General features: G+C 37.6%; 1 protein-coding gene across 5 annotated transcripts in view; it reads right to left on the minus strand.

Annotated features, from left to right (window-relative positions):
• The window catches only part of LOC122801016 (schwannomin-interacting protein 1), a 1,488,345-nt gene that overhangs the window by 475,878 nt on the left and 992,223 nt on the right, over positions 1-20,244 (minus strand). Inside the window, exon 1 of one of the 5 annotated variants that reach the window (XM_044070475.1) lies at positions 15,787-16,033. The exons of the other annotated variants lie outside the window; for them this stretch is intronic. Within the exon in view, the coding sequence (XP_043926410.1) occupies positions 15,787-15,816 (30 nt within the window). The 5' untranslated portion in view covers positions 15,817-16,033. Of the gene's footprint in view, positions 1-15,786; positions 16,034-20,244 lie in introns of those variants that run through there. 5 annotated transcript variants of the gene reach the window in all.

The following is a 20,244-nucleotide window of genomic DNA, read 5'->3' on the forward strand; positions in this document are numbered from 1 at the left end:
TTTCAGGTAGGAAAAATCATAAAGTCTGAATGCATAAACATTGTATGTATTCAATTGTGAGTGTTTTTTGAGCTTGTAGCCAGCTTGTGTGTGAAAAATATTCTTTATTGTCCACTGGAATCTCCGAATGGTTGAAAAGTGTATTCCCTGCATCCGGGAAAAAAACAAGATTTTAGAAGTTTTTTATCAGGTTAAATTATATGTTTGATTACCCAAACAGTTTAATTATCTGAACTACCCTAGGTCCCAATTAGTTTGGATAATTGACTCTCTACTGTGGTTTAGCAGGAAACAGGAAAGCAAATTGTTGTTTTTCACTATGGAACATAAATGTTTAGAAAGACAGCAGACCTTTCCTAGCAACTTCTTTATACAAAGATCTATCCCATCACCAGTTAGTTGTTTCACCACCAGCAGAAATATTGACCTTTTAGGCTCAAAGGTAAAAACAGAACTTAAGTGGTAAAATTCAGCTTTAAACAGAGCAATGTAGCAACTTGCTTTACAAAACAGTTATTACTGGCGCTAACAGCATACACATACCATGGTGCAAGCTTTCAAATGAGCACAGAGAGAAGAGCCTTAGTTATAGATTTTAAACAAAAATCACAAGCAGTCATTGTACAGGCTTTCCATCACTGCTTGAATCACTTCTCTGGTTTCTAGTCACATTCTTTTTAATAGTGCCAAAGTGCAAAGCTTTTAACAGAAACAATACTCCCAACTCTGGTTTCAGAAACATAAATCCTTTCTTCTACCCAAAAATCCTTTTCCCCTGTACACCAGCACATAGTTTCCTTCATTCTGTTCACACACACACACACACACACACACACACACACACACACACACACACACACACACACACACACACACACACCCCTCTGTTGATTGTATGCACCTGTTTAAGCAATCTCTCTCTCTACACACACACACACACACACACACATATACACACACACACACACATATTTGTGTATATATATATATATATATATATATATATATATATATATATATATATATATATATATATTTCTGCTCTGTAGTGCTGCTTAAAGGAACATGATGACAATTAAGACAAGACAGGAAAAACATGTAGAAAACGTTCAAGTCCAACACAACAGCCCTTGTACAACCTTGGCAAGTCTCCCTTCTCTCTGTCTCTCTCAGACCCAGGGCATTACACAAACCATGACACTAATGCATGTAACTATCAAACCTGCTGCCTTCATGGATTCTAGCACTATTTCCACCTTGGGACATAAGACTCACTTTCCTCATTTTATATAAATGCCTTATTCAACTGAGCTTTAAAATATTATCTATGAAAAGTGTACAATGCTTAAAGCTACAAAAAAACTAATTGTTTTTAATAGAAATGCACATATCTGTTTAATTAGATACATTTGTCAGAGTTTTGGTTATCCATGTCTATTGGTTAGAATCAGAAAGGCTTTTAAAATCTCTCTGTCTTTCCCACTTTTTAGTACGCTGACTCGATAGGTCTGTTTTGGGCTTGTTTTCTCAGACTGCCTATTACAACTGCATTTTGAACTTCCCAAGTGCTTGCCATATGCTAACTCACATAAGTCATTATCACTTTGTATCCTTTCTACATTTCTAAGGGGCAGCAATTGTTTGATACGTAGTACAGGTAACACCAAGCCTTCCAATTAGAAGCCTACCACAGAATATCCTTTACCATACATTATTATTTTTTAATATGTGGAAAGCCAGAGGACAGGAGTCTGGCAGTGGTGTTATCAGGTTGTAAAAGGAGGAGGAGATGCAATTCTCTTGCCAAATCATTAAAAATCTGACATAAGGAGCCATGATATGAAAACACGAATGGGTGTATACTTAGTGACCATAAAAAAGCAGATAAAACAAGAATGGCTGAACATGGGAAACATAAAACAGCATATAAAGAAAGGGACTAGTTTAGAGAACAAAAGAAAGCATCTTTTAATGACCACAAAGATTGATGCAATTCCACAAAGTAACTGTAACAGATAAAAAAATTCTGACTTAAACACAACCAATATCCAACAATAACTAAAACAGGCTCAAAGAGAGAAAGAAAAAGAAAACACTTTATTTAAAATAAAAAAATAATGCACGTTTTCACATCATGTATTACATTTTACTTCACTTTCCCCTCTTTGATAGTTGCTGATACCGACAGCATCTTTCAGATGAGGGAATCAAAATGAGAGATATACGGTGCGGAGATTCCAATCTGCTAAATGGTTTTAAGAAACGGTGCAGAGATTCCAGTCTGCTAAGCGGTTTTAAGAAACGGTGCAGAGATTCCAGTCTGCTAAACGGTTTTAAGAAACAGTGCAGAGATTCCAGTCTGCTAAACGGTTTTAAGAAACGGTGCAGAGATTCCAGTCTGCTAAACGGTTTTAAGAAACGGTGCAGAGATTCCAGTCTGCTAAACGGTTTTAAGAAACGGTGCAGAGATTCCAGTCTGCTAAATGGTTTTAAGAAACGGTGCAGAGATTCCAGTCTGCTAAACGGTTTTAAGAAACGCAACAAAGTAGGGGAGCATGGTAACAGAATGTGAACAGCAGGATTATGTGCCCAAATATGGGTGACACAGGAAGCAATGTGAACAGCAGGATTATGTGCCCAAATATGGGCGACACAGGAAGCAATGTGAACAGCAGGATTACGTGTCCAAATATGGGCGACACAGGAAGTAGTCCGCCTTATTTAGGGACAGTGTAGTTGCCCAAAATACTGAACATCCTTCCCTCCCATTCAGACAAAAGGCATTACTCACAAACTCCTAGAGTGTAGCAGGAAAGAGGGTAATAGAAGGAAACCTAAGTGGGACACACTCCTGACAGATATCCAAAAGTCTTGGTTTTGGTTGCCATCCATTTCCATCAGCCTTTCCATGTAAAAACTGCATGGCTCCATGACAACCCTTATTTCATTGGCATGCCTATGCAGTTATAGATTAGTTAGCAAATCTAAACTGTATCATCTTCTACTGCAGACACTGGTCATCTCCACTTCTGCCTCATGTAATCAATGTACGTCATCTGCACTGTATAGTATTTCACTACACAGGCACCATGTGTGTGTAACCTGTTAAATTGTCAGTATAAATTATTTGCTGGTAATCTTGTATACACATTCCACTGTAAACCCCCCCTCCCCCCACACTCACTGTTTTATCTGATGTTAATAATAGCTCTGTTACGCAAGTGCATTGCTCTAGTGAACGGCTTCTTTTCATGTTAGCTTCCGCAGACAAACACACACAATCTCTATATTGAATTGTTGATGTTACAACACACATACTCACACACACACACACACACACACACACACACACACACACACACACACACACACACACACACACACACACACACACACACACAAACACACGCCACCATAAAAGTGACATTTCAGTTATTCAAAGGATGCTGCCATCAGCACCACCACCAAATATCCCTGCTGTGACAAGGGCAAAAAAACTCAGCCATCTTCATCACTGATTTGAATGAAAAGCCCAAAGAGAAGAACTGTAATCTTAGGTGCAATACATACCAGAACATTCAAGTATAATTCTTTGAAAGTTTTACAAAGAAATGTCAAAGAGTGACTGAGACATTGACTTATGCAAAAACATATGTACATACATTTCAGTGTGGCAATCTAACAAATTAAGTATATCATGTCCGGAATATATCAGGAGTGAGATGGCACTTCATTAAAAGTAAAAAAAGAAAATAAAAAATATGTACTCCTTCAAAACATAGGCTGACTGACTCCTTATCTGAAGTATGAAAACATATTTAGATTCCAGCAGTTTTAAAAAATAACTTCAAAAAGAAATACAGGAAATATCAACACAATACAATATGATTAAATTCTTCCCCCATTCTACTGCATGGATACAAATGCTGAGAGCACTCTCAGATTCAGTACATGTTACCAGCATTCACACTGTGGTCTCCTTATTTCATGGGCAAAAATGACTGTCCTCAAAATTAGAACAGGAACCAAGCCAGCTTCATGGCATGGAGGAATAAACCCTGACAATGACAAAGATAACTCGGGACTGATTATCATCCTAGGTATTTGAGGAACTGCCTAATAATGGGAAAATACTGTCAAGCAATTTTGTCAATGCATGCCTGACTTTAGAGCATGTATGGAAATAAGCAGCTGAAACCCAGCAACTTTAATCAAGACACTTACAAGGGAAGTATTTTTATGCCTGTTCTGTACCATGATATCTGCAAAATCCAGTAGAATAAAATACTTTCATACAAATGCTGTAAGCCTCTTACAATAAGGTAGTTGTTCCAAAGTTCTCTGACCACTGCTTTTGTGTGGCCTTTGAATTAGCTCCGAGGCAATGTTCATTTTGCCAGACTGAGGAGAAACAGCCACAGATATGCACTACTGTGTGCAGGCATTAGATTTTTTTTTTTTTTTGGTTGGAAGGTACACCATAGTCTGTATCTCCAAATCACCACATGGGCTGTTTCAGTTGCCTGAAAATTATTAAGATATAAGATTTAAAATGGACATCTATGTGTGGTTGTATGCACAGAGGTGTGTATCACAATAACATTCATTCAGCTTTGTGCAATCACACTGCTGTGTGCAGGCAGTGTTCAGGAAAGACCTAAAATTCCCTCCAGATTTTTTAAATCTGTTCACAGCAAAACTGTTTCTGATATGCATTTTTAGTCACTTACTCATGAACACAAACTCTCTTTAGCAGTGTTTTCATAAGAAATTAAAGGATATAAATCACACTGTCTTCCTGTCAGCACTTCCTGAACTCTCCCACTAGTTAATACTGTTTACTTTGCCAAGAACAATTCATGGCTCACACAATACCAAGCCTAAACAGTATCTGCACATTTTCATCTGTCAGCTATATGGTCATTAGTTTTCTACCCAGCCCCCATCCAGGGGAAAAAAAAGACACCAAATGGATATTTTTGAACAAAACAGTAAGCCACTGACATAACAAAAAAAAAATTTGCAATTCCATGATTTAGGTAAAGGTATTTCAAAACACAAAGCAGACAGACTAACATTAGCTCTTCCCTTTTCTCCCTGAATTCTACGTTTAATCTGTATTCCATATTGTATTCATAATTCTATACACATTCAAGTGTTTGACAGCTAAGATTTAGTACAAACAATTAAAAAAGATGCAGCTGGTACTCAAAACAAGAAGTGACAGACACAGCAGGGTAACTGAGTACGTAATAGAGAAAAACACAAAAGAAATAGAACTAAACAGAAGCAGTGAGGAGTGGAGATGGATTGCAGCTAGCATACAGGATTTATACCTTACACAATGGAGGAAGAAGCTGAAAGGTCTCAACTCAGCACTGGAGGAGAAATCAGTAACAACTGGGGTACGCAGAATGAGAAAAGCCTCAGACCAGGAAGTGTCTGCAGTGTGCCATTATCTGAGACAAGAGTTATGTCAGACAGGTAATGTTTACCTGCTAGCAATTCTTTACATCTCTAACACGTGTTAGAAAGGAAAATGCACTTTTACAACACTAGATTCATGCAATATAGCATACTCTGCTTCCAGTGATACCACCAGTAATGATGACAAACAATCAAAACTTACAGGCCGGCTCTGTGGAAGGGAACCCTAACTGTGATCAAGTCAACCCAGTTTCTGTTAGCAGCCTGGGTGCTGAAAGAGTCAGAAACAGGAATGATAAGGTTTTACCTGCTAACCCCCCCCCCCGTTAATCTAGGGAGGGATGGGCAAGTATGATCCGGGGGCATGCTAGGTATTATGAGTCAACAGTACAGACGAGGGGCCATATAAAAGGTGACTGCTTAAATGGGGGTGGGAGGAATGGGGCTGAATTCTTGAGGGTTACATCATCTGCAAGGAATGGGAACAGCCTCACAATGCATGGTACATGCTCATTCCTTTATTTATTTACACGTGTATGTGTGTTAACAAGATTGGTATGATGGTTCAAGGACCCTTTCCTGCAATGACTCTGCCACAAAGCAAGTAGTTTACAATTTACAGCTTTCCACAAATTTGGAATATGCAAACATTACCTGTACATGCTTTGCTTAGATAAGCACACAGAACAGCTGCACAGTATTTTTATTGCTTTCCATGGTGTTACATTGTAATATTTCTGAGTATTACAACATGACGGTACTGTTATGATGTACAGGTAAAGTTAAGGCACAACAAAAAACAAAGCAATTTAACATTTAGGTACATATAGCTTAACAGTCTTGCCTGACCCATTTCCAGCCCAGGTGCAGAGATGGTGCGAAACCCAGTAACAGAGGATTTCTTAAGAAGTAGGACTTGGGTGTCAAAAATTATATCAAGACATCACCCCAATTAACAGAGCACCCTGGGAATGAAAGAGAACTCACAGGAGTTTTGTTATACTCCCTGGCTACTCCACCCATGTGCTATGTAAGTGGCCCATGGGTGGGCTTGTAGTTAACCATGGGGCTGACACTCATTTACATGACCTGCATAGTCCCGCACAGAAACCCACCCCCAACAGGTCAATATCTCATGACTCCTGCTAGACATCTGGGATAAATTATAGGGACGTGCACCCCACAGCATGTCCTTCAACCTCAACCTCCCTCTGGAAGAGAAGAACAGGTTCTGCCTCTACATTCCAAACCTACCCAGGCTGGCTCATTCAGCATCAGGGATGCTAAGTGAACCTGAGTCACAGTCAGGACTGTATTCCTCTGTGCCAAGGAGCTGGCCAGTTCCTACATAGTTATTATTCTTCTGTAAAGTGAGGTAACTTCCAGACTAACTTACTCCCTCAGTTGTTCAAGTAATGCATTAATGCCAAACTCAGACTTCAGGAGAACTACCAGAGCATGCAAAGTAGACACTGTGTCCTCAGCTCAAAGAGGCTTAAATTGAGACACCTCTCCCAAGCATTCCATTAGCCTTAAACAAAAAAGACATTAAGTGGGCCCCTCACCCCCACCAGTGACTCATCTGATGTAAGAGGCTATAATGAAGAAAGGGACCCTGCTTCCAGGTTGTGGGACAAAATCTACCACTCTAAGGATGGAGTAGTAATCTTTCATAATTAGGTAATCCAGAAAGGCCTAAGATAGTATGCATGACTAGAGCACAGCAACACAAGATATGAAACGGCAAACGAGTAAGTTGCCAAGTATTTCAAAAGATATCACGAATAAATAGATAAAAACATAAACTAAGTAAATAAAGTGGCAAACTGACATTACACTTTGTTAATATGGAGATTCAGTTTGCTGCACTGTTTGGGCAATTCCTGCAGATGCACAGTTTTTGGTATAAGCTTCAAACACTAGTGTTCATAGCAAATCTATATGTGAAGGAAGTGATGACTGGGGTGTCAATGAATCATCGGTGAGAGCACAGTGCTGGAAACCAGCCAAATGCCCTAAGTAGTGAAAGGTAGTCTGTCTTGGTCAAAAAGATTTAAACACATTTTTTTTAGAGAGGGGCTGCATTATGTGCTACACCAGAACTGGTGTTCTTTTCCTAGCTACAAATATACTAACTCCAAAGCTGTACCATTTATGGGTAAAAGAATAAAAATGTGATATTTAAAATAATAACTTCAGAACCTGGAAGGGGTGGGGGACAATATGTCTATATTCAAGGACTTCGCAGGACAAAAAAAAGCTACTTTTTCTGCAAATTCTGAACTTTCCTAGTAAAGTAGATAAAATTCTTTATAAGGGACACTAATATTTAAATGTTTAATCAACAAAATGGATACAGTGGTAGGCTAATGTTAGTTCTGTTCCCTTCATCACTGGTCTGCTAAATATAAAAGGTGGCATGACACATACAGACACCAGGGAATGTTATTGTTATTAGAAAAAATAATTCAGTCCATCAGCCTCCTCTATATCAGTAGAGAAAATGACACAAACAAAACGTAAATTGAATAAACCGGGGGTGCATGTTGTACTTCACATTCAGCATGCAAAATAAGGCCACAGCAAATACTTTACGTCTTAATCCACTTAAAAAATATTCAGTTGTGAACAGTTTCTAAAACAACATCATTTCCCCTTTGAGCAGTTTCCATTCCTGTTGTATGTGCATCCATCATTATACAATAAAGGCTCACTACTATTCTAAAATGAGCATGATGACTAGACAGCCAAACCAACATGCCTGTTGTAAATCAAGCATATACCAACAGAAAAAAGTCTGGCCACTGAAGTATCACTGAGCAGACAGACTTTCCATTGGCATATGCTGGGGGACAGAGCAAAATATAAGAAAAATCAGGTATGTTCTGCAAAGCTAAACAAACAGAAACCTACCTGATTTTCCTTATATGTTTCGGCTGTCCCTCGCAAATCTCTGTTTTTTTTTTTTTGTTAAAACAGCAATGGAGATTCTGTTTTCTCTGTCATTTCTCCTATATTGACATACTGTGCAAGCATGAGACCATAAGTCCCATACGCACGTACAGTACATCAGTATATGGAAGACAATGTGAAAGAAGACAGAAGTACCCATATACAAATACAATATTTAAGAAAGGTAAGCATTTTCATTCTTAAATGATGTCACTGTACAATAGCAATAATCCACTCCTGTTTGTGGGTATATCAGGATTTACCCACAGTTGGTTTTGTTTAATCACATGGGCTTCACCCTTGTGATCAAACCACACAGACTGTGGGTAAATCCTGATATACCATCACATGATCATGGATTATTGCTTAATTATCTGTAGCATTATACATTTCTTCTGAGTTGTTACTGCTCATCTAGTACACTACAAAAGTACTAGCCAAAAAACATAAAACAAGACTAAAAAACTTTTAATACTCTCCTCTTTAGAGTTAACTGGAAAATACTTTCTCAACTTCCACTTGATGAAGCAGTCCTAACTTTTAATTCAACCATCCTTAACATCCTAAACTCACTTGCCCCCCCTCCATAAAGTACGCATAAAATCTAACCTATCCCCATGGCTATGAAAAACTACCCGCACCCTTATGAAAGTCGGAGACAGATGCTGGACAAAATTGACACAAACTAAGCTCCCTATAGACCTGCAAAAATATAAAGAACTCAGAAACCAGACAAAAAAAAATCATTAATAAGGACAAAAAACATATATTTTAATCCTCCAATAGCATTAAAAGCAGATCCAAAAAAATTCTGGAATGCTATAAACCAACCACTACACCCCTGTAATCCAAGCTCCCCTAATCCCTGTCCAGACAAAACACCTGAAGAAACAGCCAGCACCTTCAATTCCTACTTTATTGAATCTATATCTAAACTAATCAACCCATATCCTAACTCCTCTAAACCAAACCTTCAAATCTCCTCTGAATCTGCCCTAACTACTAACCCTGCTCCAACTTTTGCATTTCAACCAGTCTCTACCTGCTATATCAAATTTCTACTCTCCAAGCTGAAATCATGCTCAGTATCAGCTGATCACATTCCCTCACATTTCCTTCAGATGGGTCTATATCCTAATCAATCGCTCCATCTCAGAATCTAAAGTTCCTTCTATCTGGAAACAATTCAACATACTATCTATACATAAAGGAGGTAATGCCAGAGACATAACTAATTTTAGACCTATTGCTATCTTCTCCCCTCTCTCAAAAGTTCTCGAAAAATGCATCTACAAACAAGCCATGCAATATCTTATACAGGAAAATCTCCTCACACCCACTCTGCATGGCTTCCGACCAAAACACAGCACTACTACAGCCCTGTTCTCTTTCCTTAACACTACTTCTTTAGCCAGAGACGACCACAGATTTGTCTCTTGCTTATTCTTAGACCTCTCAAATGCTTTTGACATGGTATCTCACTCTCTTCTGTTGGATAAGCTGAAAATCCCTAATTTTCCCCCTGATACTGTTGCATGGTTCTGCAGCAACCTCACTGATAGACTGCAAGCAGTGAGATGGCATTCTGTACTATCCCCTCCTCTCCCAGATAAATGGGGATCCCCAAGGGCCTATTCTTGGGCACTACTTTTCAATATCTTTACCAACCAACTCCACACCTCTTGCACCCAGTCTTCTCTAGTTCAATATGCTGATGACTCTGCAGTCATCACCATTGCCAACCCTCCCCCCAGCTAGTATCAGCTACCCAGCAATCCTTTAATTCAGTTGAAACCTGGCTGTCCAACAATCAGCTCATCCTCAACCCCCCAAAAAATCTAAACTGTTGCTATTGCTTCCTAATAATATTAACTATATCAAATCCTCCTTCTCCACACTGTCACTTAACAACACTCCCATTGAGGTGGAATCCATCACAAAACTCCTCAGTTTCACCATTGATGATCAACTTAAATTTGACCAACATGTGAACAACTACATCAGAAAAACCCACCAGAAATTAGGACTCCTGCACAGAAACAAGAAGTTTCTGACTACTGAAGCCAAGATCACTCTCTGTCATGCTTACCTCCTACCTATTTACTGTACAGCTCCCAAATTCTCACAAATCTCAACTCATTCTTATTAACAAAACTACAGTCTTCTTACAACAAGACAGTCAGATTTGTTGCCCAACAACCATACAAATCCCATCACTGTCTCTCTCTAAAACACTGAAAATGGCTCAGACTACCCCACCAGCTTCTCCTCTCTCAGCTCCAGATCATCAATTCTGTCCTATACCAGCCCTCCTACTGCCCAGTTCTATCCCCCCAATCTCCCACTATACTCCTACCAGATCTCTTTGGAGCTCTACCCACGACCTACTACAAATCTACAAACCTAAGACCAAATCCAGTTGCAACATATATAGCTACCATCCTGCTATAGCTTGGAATAAGCTCCCTCTTGAAATCAGAACCCTCACTCATCTAAAACAATGTAAGAAGGCCACCAAAATGTCTAAAATGTCACTGGACTTGCCACTGTACTCACCCCCCCCCTAAATTATTTCCCCCATCAAATAGAAAGTGAACCCCCTGCTCTATACTCCCCCTCACAAATCCTAATAACTGAACTTCTCCACCTGATCTATGAACACCTTACTGGCTCTTCAGATGACACACCTACTGTCTAACAAAACTTCTAAATATGTTCCCTAATACACTACATAAAGCCCTAAGCTTATACATCTTATTTTCTTAGTAGCTACATTTCTGAAAATTCTCTTGAAGATGTCTTAACATGATCTCTCTTTCACTTAGTAATGTCTTAACTTCAAACTAATTATTTCTCATTCAATACACTTCTGAAAATTGTTTTTTCTATTGCATAAACTATGTATTATGTTATTGTTATCAATTGTTTTTAGATATAAAACTGTCTAATGTATGGATCTTTTCTCCCCGGGCCTCCGTTGAAAAAGGGCTCTTCAGCTCAGTCGGATATACCCAGTCAACAAATGTAAAATAAATAAAATAAATAAATAATAATAAAAAAACAAATATACAGTCATTAGCGTCAAGGCAAATACTTAGGTCCATGAACCAAACTTCTAAAAATACATTTAGACATAGGTTCTAAACAATAAGTATGTTGTGGGAAGGCAAAACAAATAAGTATGTCATTCAAGACCAAAAGACACTCAAAAAAAAAAAAAAAAAAAAAAAAAAGATGCTGAAAAGACACTGTACATCTTTACTTTGAACAAGTACCCAATAACCAATACTACATAAAAAGTACATTTGAGATTAGGTAAAATAGTTCAGTTTAAATCAATCATTTCTAATACTTTCAAGACATTTAGAGCTGACTTCATATCTGGGCTAGAAATGGCAGTCACTGGTTAATAAAAACTGACAAACTGACACTTTTTCTGGTGACAGTATCACTTCTCTTCAAAAATAACATTTTGTATATCAATGCTGAGGCTAAAGAGGCCAAGTATAGTCTAGAATGCAAAACAAATGGAAAATGAACAGCAGTGTTGCTGCAATGCAGCAGAAATATTTTCCCTAAGAAATTCAAGCTACCTACAGCAAATGAGCTACTGACATTGCCACATAAATCCCAAGGCCTGAACAGTTTTCTGCTACATACATGAAAAAAAGGAAATATTTTTTTTCAGACTGTTCTACTGGGTGATGGGTTTGAGATTTCTGACTTCCACAGTGACATCAAACTTCTATGCTGGCTGTACGTTTAGTGTCACTAATGTATGAACTTTTAGTCCTTAAGTAAGTAGCCCTTTGTGAGGTCTCTTCCTCTCTGAAAGGATTACTGGTGCCTTAATGCCCTGTCTGCTCCTCCCTCCACGCTGCTGTTCTGAGGTGGCTAGTGTTTCCAAAAGTGCATCCTGAATCTTCTAGGATCTGATCCCTTTCTGCTTAGGCTCCAAACTTTTGAAATTTATTTCTAAATTGTCTTCAACAGAATCCTAAACTTAGCTACATCAACATATATCCCTTAGGATGCACTTGTTTAGTCAGTACATCTCTCACCAATACCGCATTACAAGGAACTTCCTTATTTTAAGTCTTTAAAAAAATTCAGTTTTCCATGCTCCTCATTAAAGGAGCCAGTCACACATCCATTGTTAATATTTTAATAAGTATCCTTAATAAACAGAATTGAATCATATTAGTTCATCAAAGTAACTTATTAAAAGTAAGAAGAAATGGTTATTAACCATGCTGTGACCTTTGTGTTTGAAGTTGTTACTAAGTATTTCATATTCTACCCATTTATTCTTGATTTTGAGAGGTAGTGTTTCATATTTTGGAGCTGGAAGGTTTTGAACTATGTTAATCAGTTTGCTTTTCTACATACTGTAAATTTAATGAAGTGTTACCATTCATTTTTACCATTGCCATTACATTTATTACATAAACGTTTTAACAGATTACCTCTTTGAGTATGGTTTGCTTACTTGTTTATTTTGCCAGGCTCTTTTTTATCATGACTTAGGACTAAACAGTCCATGAATTGCAACTTTGTAAACAACTACACTAACAAAAAGTACAGAAAATTAAAGACTGTTGTCTGAGAATGAAAACATAAAAATCAGTCAGTGTTGTTGTTAGGTTTTAATCTTGTTTTCTAAGAAGTCAGCACCTACTTAAGCAATAATCTTTGACTGTGTGTGAGTATATCAGGATTTACTCATGGTTTTGTGTGGTTTGATCCCAAGGGCGAAGCTCGAGTGACTAAACAAAGCCAGCTGTGTGTAAATCCTAATATACCCACAAACAGGAGTGAATTATTGCTATTATACAATTACATTACTTAAGAAAGAAAATACTTATCTTTAAATAATGTATTTGTATAAGGGCACTTCTGTCTTCTTCCGTGTTGTCATCCATATACCGATATACTGCACATGCTTATGGGACTTGCGTTCCTATGCTTGCACAGTATATCAGTGCAAGAGAAGTTATGGAGAAAACAAAATCTCCACTGCTGTTTTTTTTTTAACTACTAAAAAAAAAAAAAAGAGAGATTTATAAGGGGCAGAGCAAACATATAAGGAAAATCAGGTAGGTTTCTGTTTAGTTTTGCAGAATTATATTTTGCTCTGTTCCTCAGTATATACCAACAGAAAGTCTGGCCGCTCAATGGTACTTTGGCATTTGGACTTTTCTATTGGTATATGCTCAATTTACAAGAGGCATGAATCCGTGTGCTTCTTTTTTTTTTGAACAGTAATGAACATTTATTCTATAATATATAATATGCCATGTGATTGTTTAGAAATGCAGTCAAGAAAAATGAACAAAACTGCAGTTTGCACTCAACTATTTTATAAGTGATATGACACACTCCACATTCAACCTCACTTTGAAACTATGCAAAAATAATCTTCCTTTACTATTTCAGTTCCTTACACTGCATACAGTACTTGCAATACTAAAATAATTGGATATAAGATATATAGCTTAGCTACACATGGCAATCAACAGCATGAGAATGCAGCCGAGTTCCCCACCTCTACCACCTAAGACTGGAGGATACAGAAGTATTATTATTGATTTCACTACAGAAACATTTAAGAATTAAGTTTTATAGGTTCATAGGTTAGTACTAGGCTAACTGCCCTTGCGAGCCGTTGTAAGCCTAGCCAATTATCCCTTGTGAGACTCAAACCCTGCATCTTGTGTTTGTAAGGCAAATACCTTGACCATTAGGCCATTAAAAGCTGTAATTATTATTATTTTTTACCTGAAATCTGTGGTCTTTCTTTGCCAATGTTAAAATGATGTAATTTCACAAATCAGATATTACTCACTCTATGTCCCAGCAAGGATTCAGTATTTAATTCAAAGCAAATCATAAGAATAACTGTATTTGTATATTTTAAGTAACCCTAAATGTTCAAAATGATAAACAAGATGCTCATCAGATGAGCTATGTCAAAATTAAAAAAAAAGTAAATAAAACTACGGCTGCCTACCAGATGTGTGCTACGTTAGCTTGATCAGCGACTTCTTACCCAGACTACTGTAATAATGTGCAAAAGATGACATGTGTTTCGGGAAAAGACACATCATGCCATTTTTATGTGCCTGAACACAAACCTATCAGGTCGCAGTGGGCAGATGAGTAATCTACATTCATTAAACAGCCAATGCAACTCTAAAAGCTTTATTATGTAAATAAGAAAGATACTTCAACATTACAAAAATAGCATGCAAATAATATAAAGTACACCAATTTGGCCACAGAAAATGACAACATATTCTAGCGATACACAAAGATAATGAAACCTACATCACCAAGACACACCTGAGAATAAGAAAACACAGCTCTATATGCTTTTCACTTTCAAAAAAAAAACCTATAAAAAATGCTTTCTGAAAAAATGGCTGGAATACATTCATTGCTGCCTAGCTGTAATGCAAGCAAATTCCTCAGAAAATTTAAATTTACAGGACTATGCTCTCCCTTTTACATAATTTATATGCAACATTTTTGTGATTTATCAGGTTTGTTGATTTATAATTTGCTGAACACATTATATTACAGAAATTTGATGGTGGTTAACTACTGTATAAGATAAGCACATGATTATTAAATAAATTACATTTAAACAAGATCACGTCACTAAAGAACCTAGAATTAAGTGTGAATTTTCAAATGTATGCAGATCAAAGAGCTTTTAATTTCCCCAAGGGCTGTTACCTACCTAGACACACTTAACTTATAAATATGGCTGTAATTTATTCACAGGAATGCAGAGACATGCTGTAATACCCCCCCCCCCCCCCATTACTTTAGTACAAGACTGGAAGCCATTACTATATTATTTCTAATAAGACTTCACTTAGTCACAGTTCCTAGGAAACAGCTGCCCCTTACTTATAATAAACAAATGTATAAACACACCAACTTTGGTGCTTTCGAAAATCTGTATGCAGTGTTAGCCAAAACAGAAAATACTGCACATTGTAAAAAAAATAAAATAAATAAAAATAAAAAATAAAAATATTCATACAGTTACAGGACTCATCAGATGGTCTGTTAATCATACAGATAATTTATTTATTACAAAAATATGACTATATTCCAGAAGCAGCAGCATCTGCCTTACAATTCCATACATTTCTGTCTTGTACTGCTCCTGCTGACTCTCTGTACCTCTGTCAGCATGTACACTTTGCACACTCCTGGTATAACATTCTATAAGCACATACAGCAGGTTTATGTTTCCACTCATTTACAGACATGCACACTACACAAGCAATGCACAAGTTGCACACAACCTGCTGCTTGGAGAAAGAAGGGCCTGTCTGTTGCAACAGTCAGCAGGCAGCTAGCTCCATATGTTCCTGTGTACAGACAGATTCCTACCTGATAAGCACAGTTCTCCTGATGTACCATCTCAGTGCATCATACAGAATGCAGACAACTATAGCAAGAGCAAGTCGAGATGCTAGAAAGTCAGGATTTTACTGCATCTGAAGGTGAGAGAGAGAAAACGCTACCCTTGTTAAGCTGCTTGCTGTATAAAATGGATGCTGTCTCTGCCGTTCCGACCTACGCAACAGCACTGAGTCTGCCAGTGAGGAGAGAAGCTGAGACGCTCTCCTCAGGGAACCAGCAGCAAGGTTTAATAACATCTAGATGGGTCTGTGGTGGGGGAAGGGGACTGCTCATCGGCAACACAATCAGCCAATTATAGTACAGACACAGAAAGAAAGGGCTCTGTCTGAGCAGGGTGTGACCTTTTGGTGGCTTGCAAAGCAGGCTAACTGATGTGGAAACAGAATAAGCAAATCAATGTTTCACTTCAAAACATCTAACATCAGGCGAATAAAAAAAAATAAATTAATACTTTTTCCACTGTATCAAAAAAACTATTTTCAGTACACCTGCAGTACTGATCTATATTTTTCCACATTAAAAACTTGCCCTGTTTATAGAAGTTTCTTGTGTGTTATAGCCCTGTCACAAATTTTGTTCGAGAACAGAATTTTAACTAAGGCAGAGCACATTCCACAGATTAGGACTACAAAGTCCTGAACAAGTAGAAAAGCAGACCGAAGCTTCTCTGATCAAATTGTGTTACCGGTCCAGCAAAGTATCAGTACAGGGTTCTCCAAAAATACATTCTCAACAACACCAGTATTCTTTTAAGAAGATAACAGAGGTTCTATTCGACTGCTGTTTGACTAGGTCAAAAGTGCAAAGACTGTATGTAGTCTTCTTCTAAGGTTTCTAGGAACAGTAACTGCCTCTTCGTAACAGTTGTATACCATACAGTGGCTTTAGGAGGTGTGTGTGTGTGTGTGTGTGTGTGTGTGTGTGTGTGTGTGTGTGTGTGTGTGTGTGTGTGTGTGTGTGTGTGTGTGTCAGAGAGAGAGAAAGAGAGAGAGAGGGATGGGGGCTTAATATGGTGTATTCGTGTTGGGGTGCTAGAGAAAATGATGGATAGAATGCTTTGTGAAATACTTTAAAGTGGGACTCTAATAGCTGGCTACTTCAGGAAGCAGAGCAAATGTCTCATGAAAAATTTAACTATATGACAAACACGTCATAACATTGTAATTATTTGATAGGCTTTAGATAACAGGTTTTTAGACACCATAATATATATACCATAATATAATAATTATTTTGTAGGCTTTAGACACCATAATACAGTTAACAAACAACAGCACAGGAAGTACATCATCACATGACAAGAGTAAGGCTAGAGGTTGAAAGGCTCTTAGCTGATGTACCCTGCTGTGTGGCATGTACAGTTTTGATGTGGAAGATTTTAAATTCAGCTCTGAAGGTGGGGAAGGGGACTATAGTTTCTCTAGGTAGTGGGGAAGGGATTCTCATTGGTTAGGATTAAGGATGGAGAAAGAGTGGTTGATGCATTGTAGACTAATAGTGGGGATGTTAGAATGAAGAGCATTGCTACACTCCATGCTCGTTTATGTGAAGGAAGTTTATTTCATCAGAAACACAGCATGACGAAACTAATATGGACAGAATATAATTTTCTTGAACTACATACACAATCCCTTTGGCTTCAAAGTATCCATTCTAAACCTGGGCAAAGTATGTTAAAACTGCTTATGTTATCCAGAAACAGCAGTTCAGGTTTTGTTGCATTTATTCTGAAGGCTTAATGCATACCAGAATGGCATTCTAAGTAAGCAAGCTTTTCATTTAGCGTCCTTTTCCAGCACGGAATGAATGCTGAACAAACACTACTATCAATCCCATAGTATAAAAGCAGCAGATTTAGTAAAAGGAATGTAAAGTGAAACGTTTAAAAGAAAGGGAATGGTAACACAAGCATGCAGCTACTTATCCCCTTTATTTAACTGCTCAGTGGGAAAGACTTTTGAAAGGTGTGGATTAGACAGCTAATGTCAGGAGGCAACAAGCTGCAAAAAGAAAGCTACATCATCCTACAAAACCAGGTTTTATCCCACATGCCCTCCAATATGGATGCTGTGTTACTCTGCAAATCATTTACCCAAACAAAATGTTCTAAGAGGTCACACTGGAAACAGGCTGCAATGTCTGGTGGGTCTTGGCTGATCAATCACTCAAGCAAGTATCAGGCAAAAGTATTTACCATTTATGCCCAAACATTAAGGCATGCCTGCTGTCATACCTCTCAACCTCTTACAGCAGAAATCAGGGTCAGAACCAAAAATAATGGGGGGGTGGGGTGGGGGACAAAGGCCCATAAATAAGAACAGATTTTAGAAATTGCTTTTATAAACTTAGGAAGTTATCAGAATAACAGGTTTTGTATTAGCAACTATTTTCTGAAGGATATAAAGTCGGATACTCAACTTTTCATCATTGTTCATTGACTCCAATCCACAATGATTTGCCAGAAAAACATAAATTTTACAAGGGACAGAACAAACATATGATGCAAAAAATCTGGACACTCTGCAAAATTCTGGACAGTTGAGAAGTATGATTGCTGAACTTGATGATCTCAAACTGAATATTACTGCAGTCAGCAAAAAATAGACAGCTTGTGTTTCTTACTGCTGTATTGTTCTTTTTACTAAAATATAATATCACCATAAACCTGTAAAGCATCCACCAACACAATGGATTATTTAAAAGAACTGACACACTAACAAATATAGGAATTTGCTTTAAAATGACACTGTAGGACAAAGTAGGCCTGTCAAAACCAGAATTCCCCTTTTGCAGGTCACAAACTTGTGACTTGGCAGTTAGTACAGCGGACTAAAGTTCTGACTTGTTAATGAGCTGCTCCCTGTGACAGATGTGCGGGGCTGTGGGAAGAAATGCTGTCTGTTGCAATGCCATCATTGATCTGAAGTGGGTGAAATCCTGGTAGCTAGTGATTGCAGCTCAGCAATGTGGAGCATTAATTTTTTTAGCAGAGCATTGTTTCATTCATCACTACGTGTGTAATATACAAGCTGGAGTCATTTCAAAACAATTGTCTTTTTTTTTGATTACTACAGAGTACATTTACCACCCTATTGTTTTTTTGACTTCATTGTGGAGCTAGTTTGTTGGGGGCTTGGCTTTTAAAGGTAGCAATGCTTATTTATACCATATACCATTAAAAAACCAACAAACTACAAGTGTACTAACACACACTGCTATAAGACACTGACACTGGTCAATAAAAAATAAAATGAGCTTGAAAATAATACTGTAATGTACTTTTATTACACTCAATACTGTCATATGCATTTCAATACCCAAGGCTTATATTATCTAGCTCTAGCAACAACGCAAAAGCATGTTCAATCAAAAGGCTTTCAATGCTGGCATGCTTTAATAATATAAACTTTATGCTTACAATCTCTTACTGAAATGTACTATTAAATAAAGCTTACTTGCATCTTACAATCTGCTTACCCAAGCTTCTTATATTAGCAACCATGTACTTAAACAGAGCATGTTAACAGGACATAATAAGCAGCATATGTGGAAATATAATAATAAGCAAAAATATCAACAGTATAAAAAAAATAAAAAAAAAAACCCTTAAAATCAATTTACAATCAAAATGAAAATGAAATCATATTGTATTCACCTGATGGATGGAAATACTCTGCACACTACATAACTGCTTCTTTGAAACTCACATGCATTGAAACAGCACTGAAACCCACTTTCAGAGAAAATACATTTTGCCAATTTGCAATATTAACTTGCTGCTGTTTTCAAAATCATAGCCTCCCTCGTAAACATACACATGTCTTTGATACACACCTTCCTGACTGTATTACATTATATTCCTTGTACAATACAGTACAGTTGTTAAGGCATTTTAAATTTATAGTTTTGAAAAAATTTTCCAAAAAACAAAGAAACAAAATCAAGACCAAATTTCAAATTGCCCAAATCCATTCATAAAATAAAGCTCAAAGTCTCTCAGTATAAATATCAACATAAAAAATATACACAATCTCAATCTAAAAAATTTGTAACCCTTGGTTGCAATGGAGAGCAGGTGTACAGCTTGTGTCACAAAAACCATGGGTGCTTGACTCTGCCAAGCTTCATTTGTGTATCAGCCTTCACTGTATGAATGCCAGAACATACACATGTATGGGGAAGGCATAGCTGGTGCTTGCTTATATCATCTACCAAGAGGTGGGGTTATTATCAGAAAACAGAAAGTCTCATAAAGGTTGCCTGGGTGACAGCTGTACCCCGTACCCCCCCCCCACACACACACACACACACACACACCGTGTGTGCTTTTAAGTGCAGCTTGTATATTTTAAATTGGTTTAAGCTGCTGGCACAATTATATATGCAAATGCTATTCTGAAATCCAAAACAACATCTGTAAACATT

This window comes from Protopterus annectens, chromosome 4.part1 (genome assembly GCF_019279795.1).
Source record: "Protopterus annectens isolate FY-2018-M chromosome 4.part1, PAN1.0, whole genome shotgun sequence".
NCBI classification, from domain to species: Eukaryota; Metazoa; Chordata; order Ceratodontiformes; family Protopteridae; genus Protopterus; species Protopterus annectens.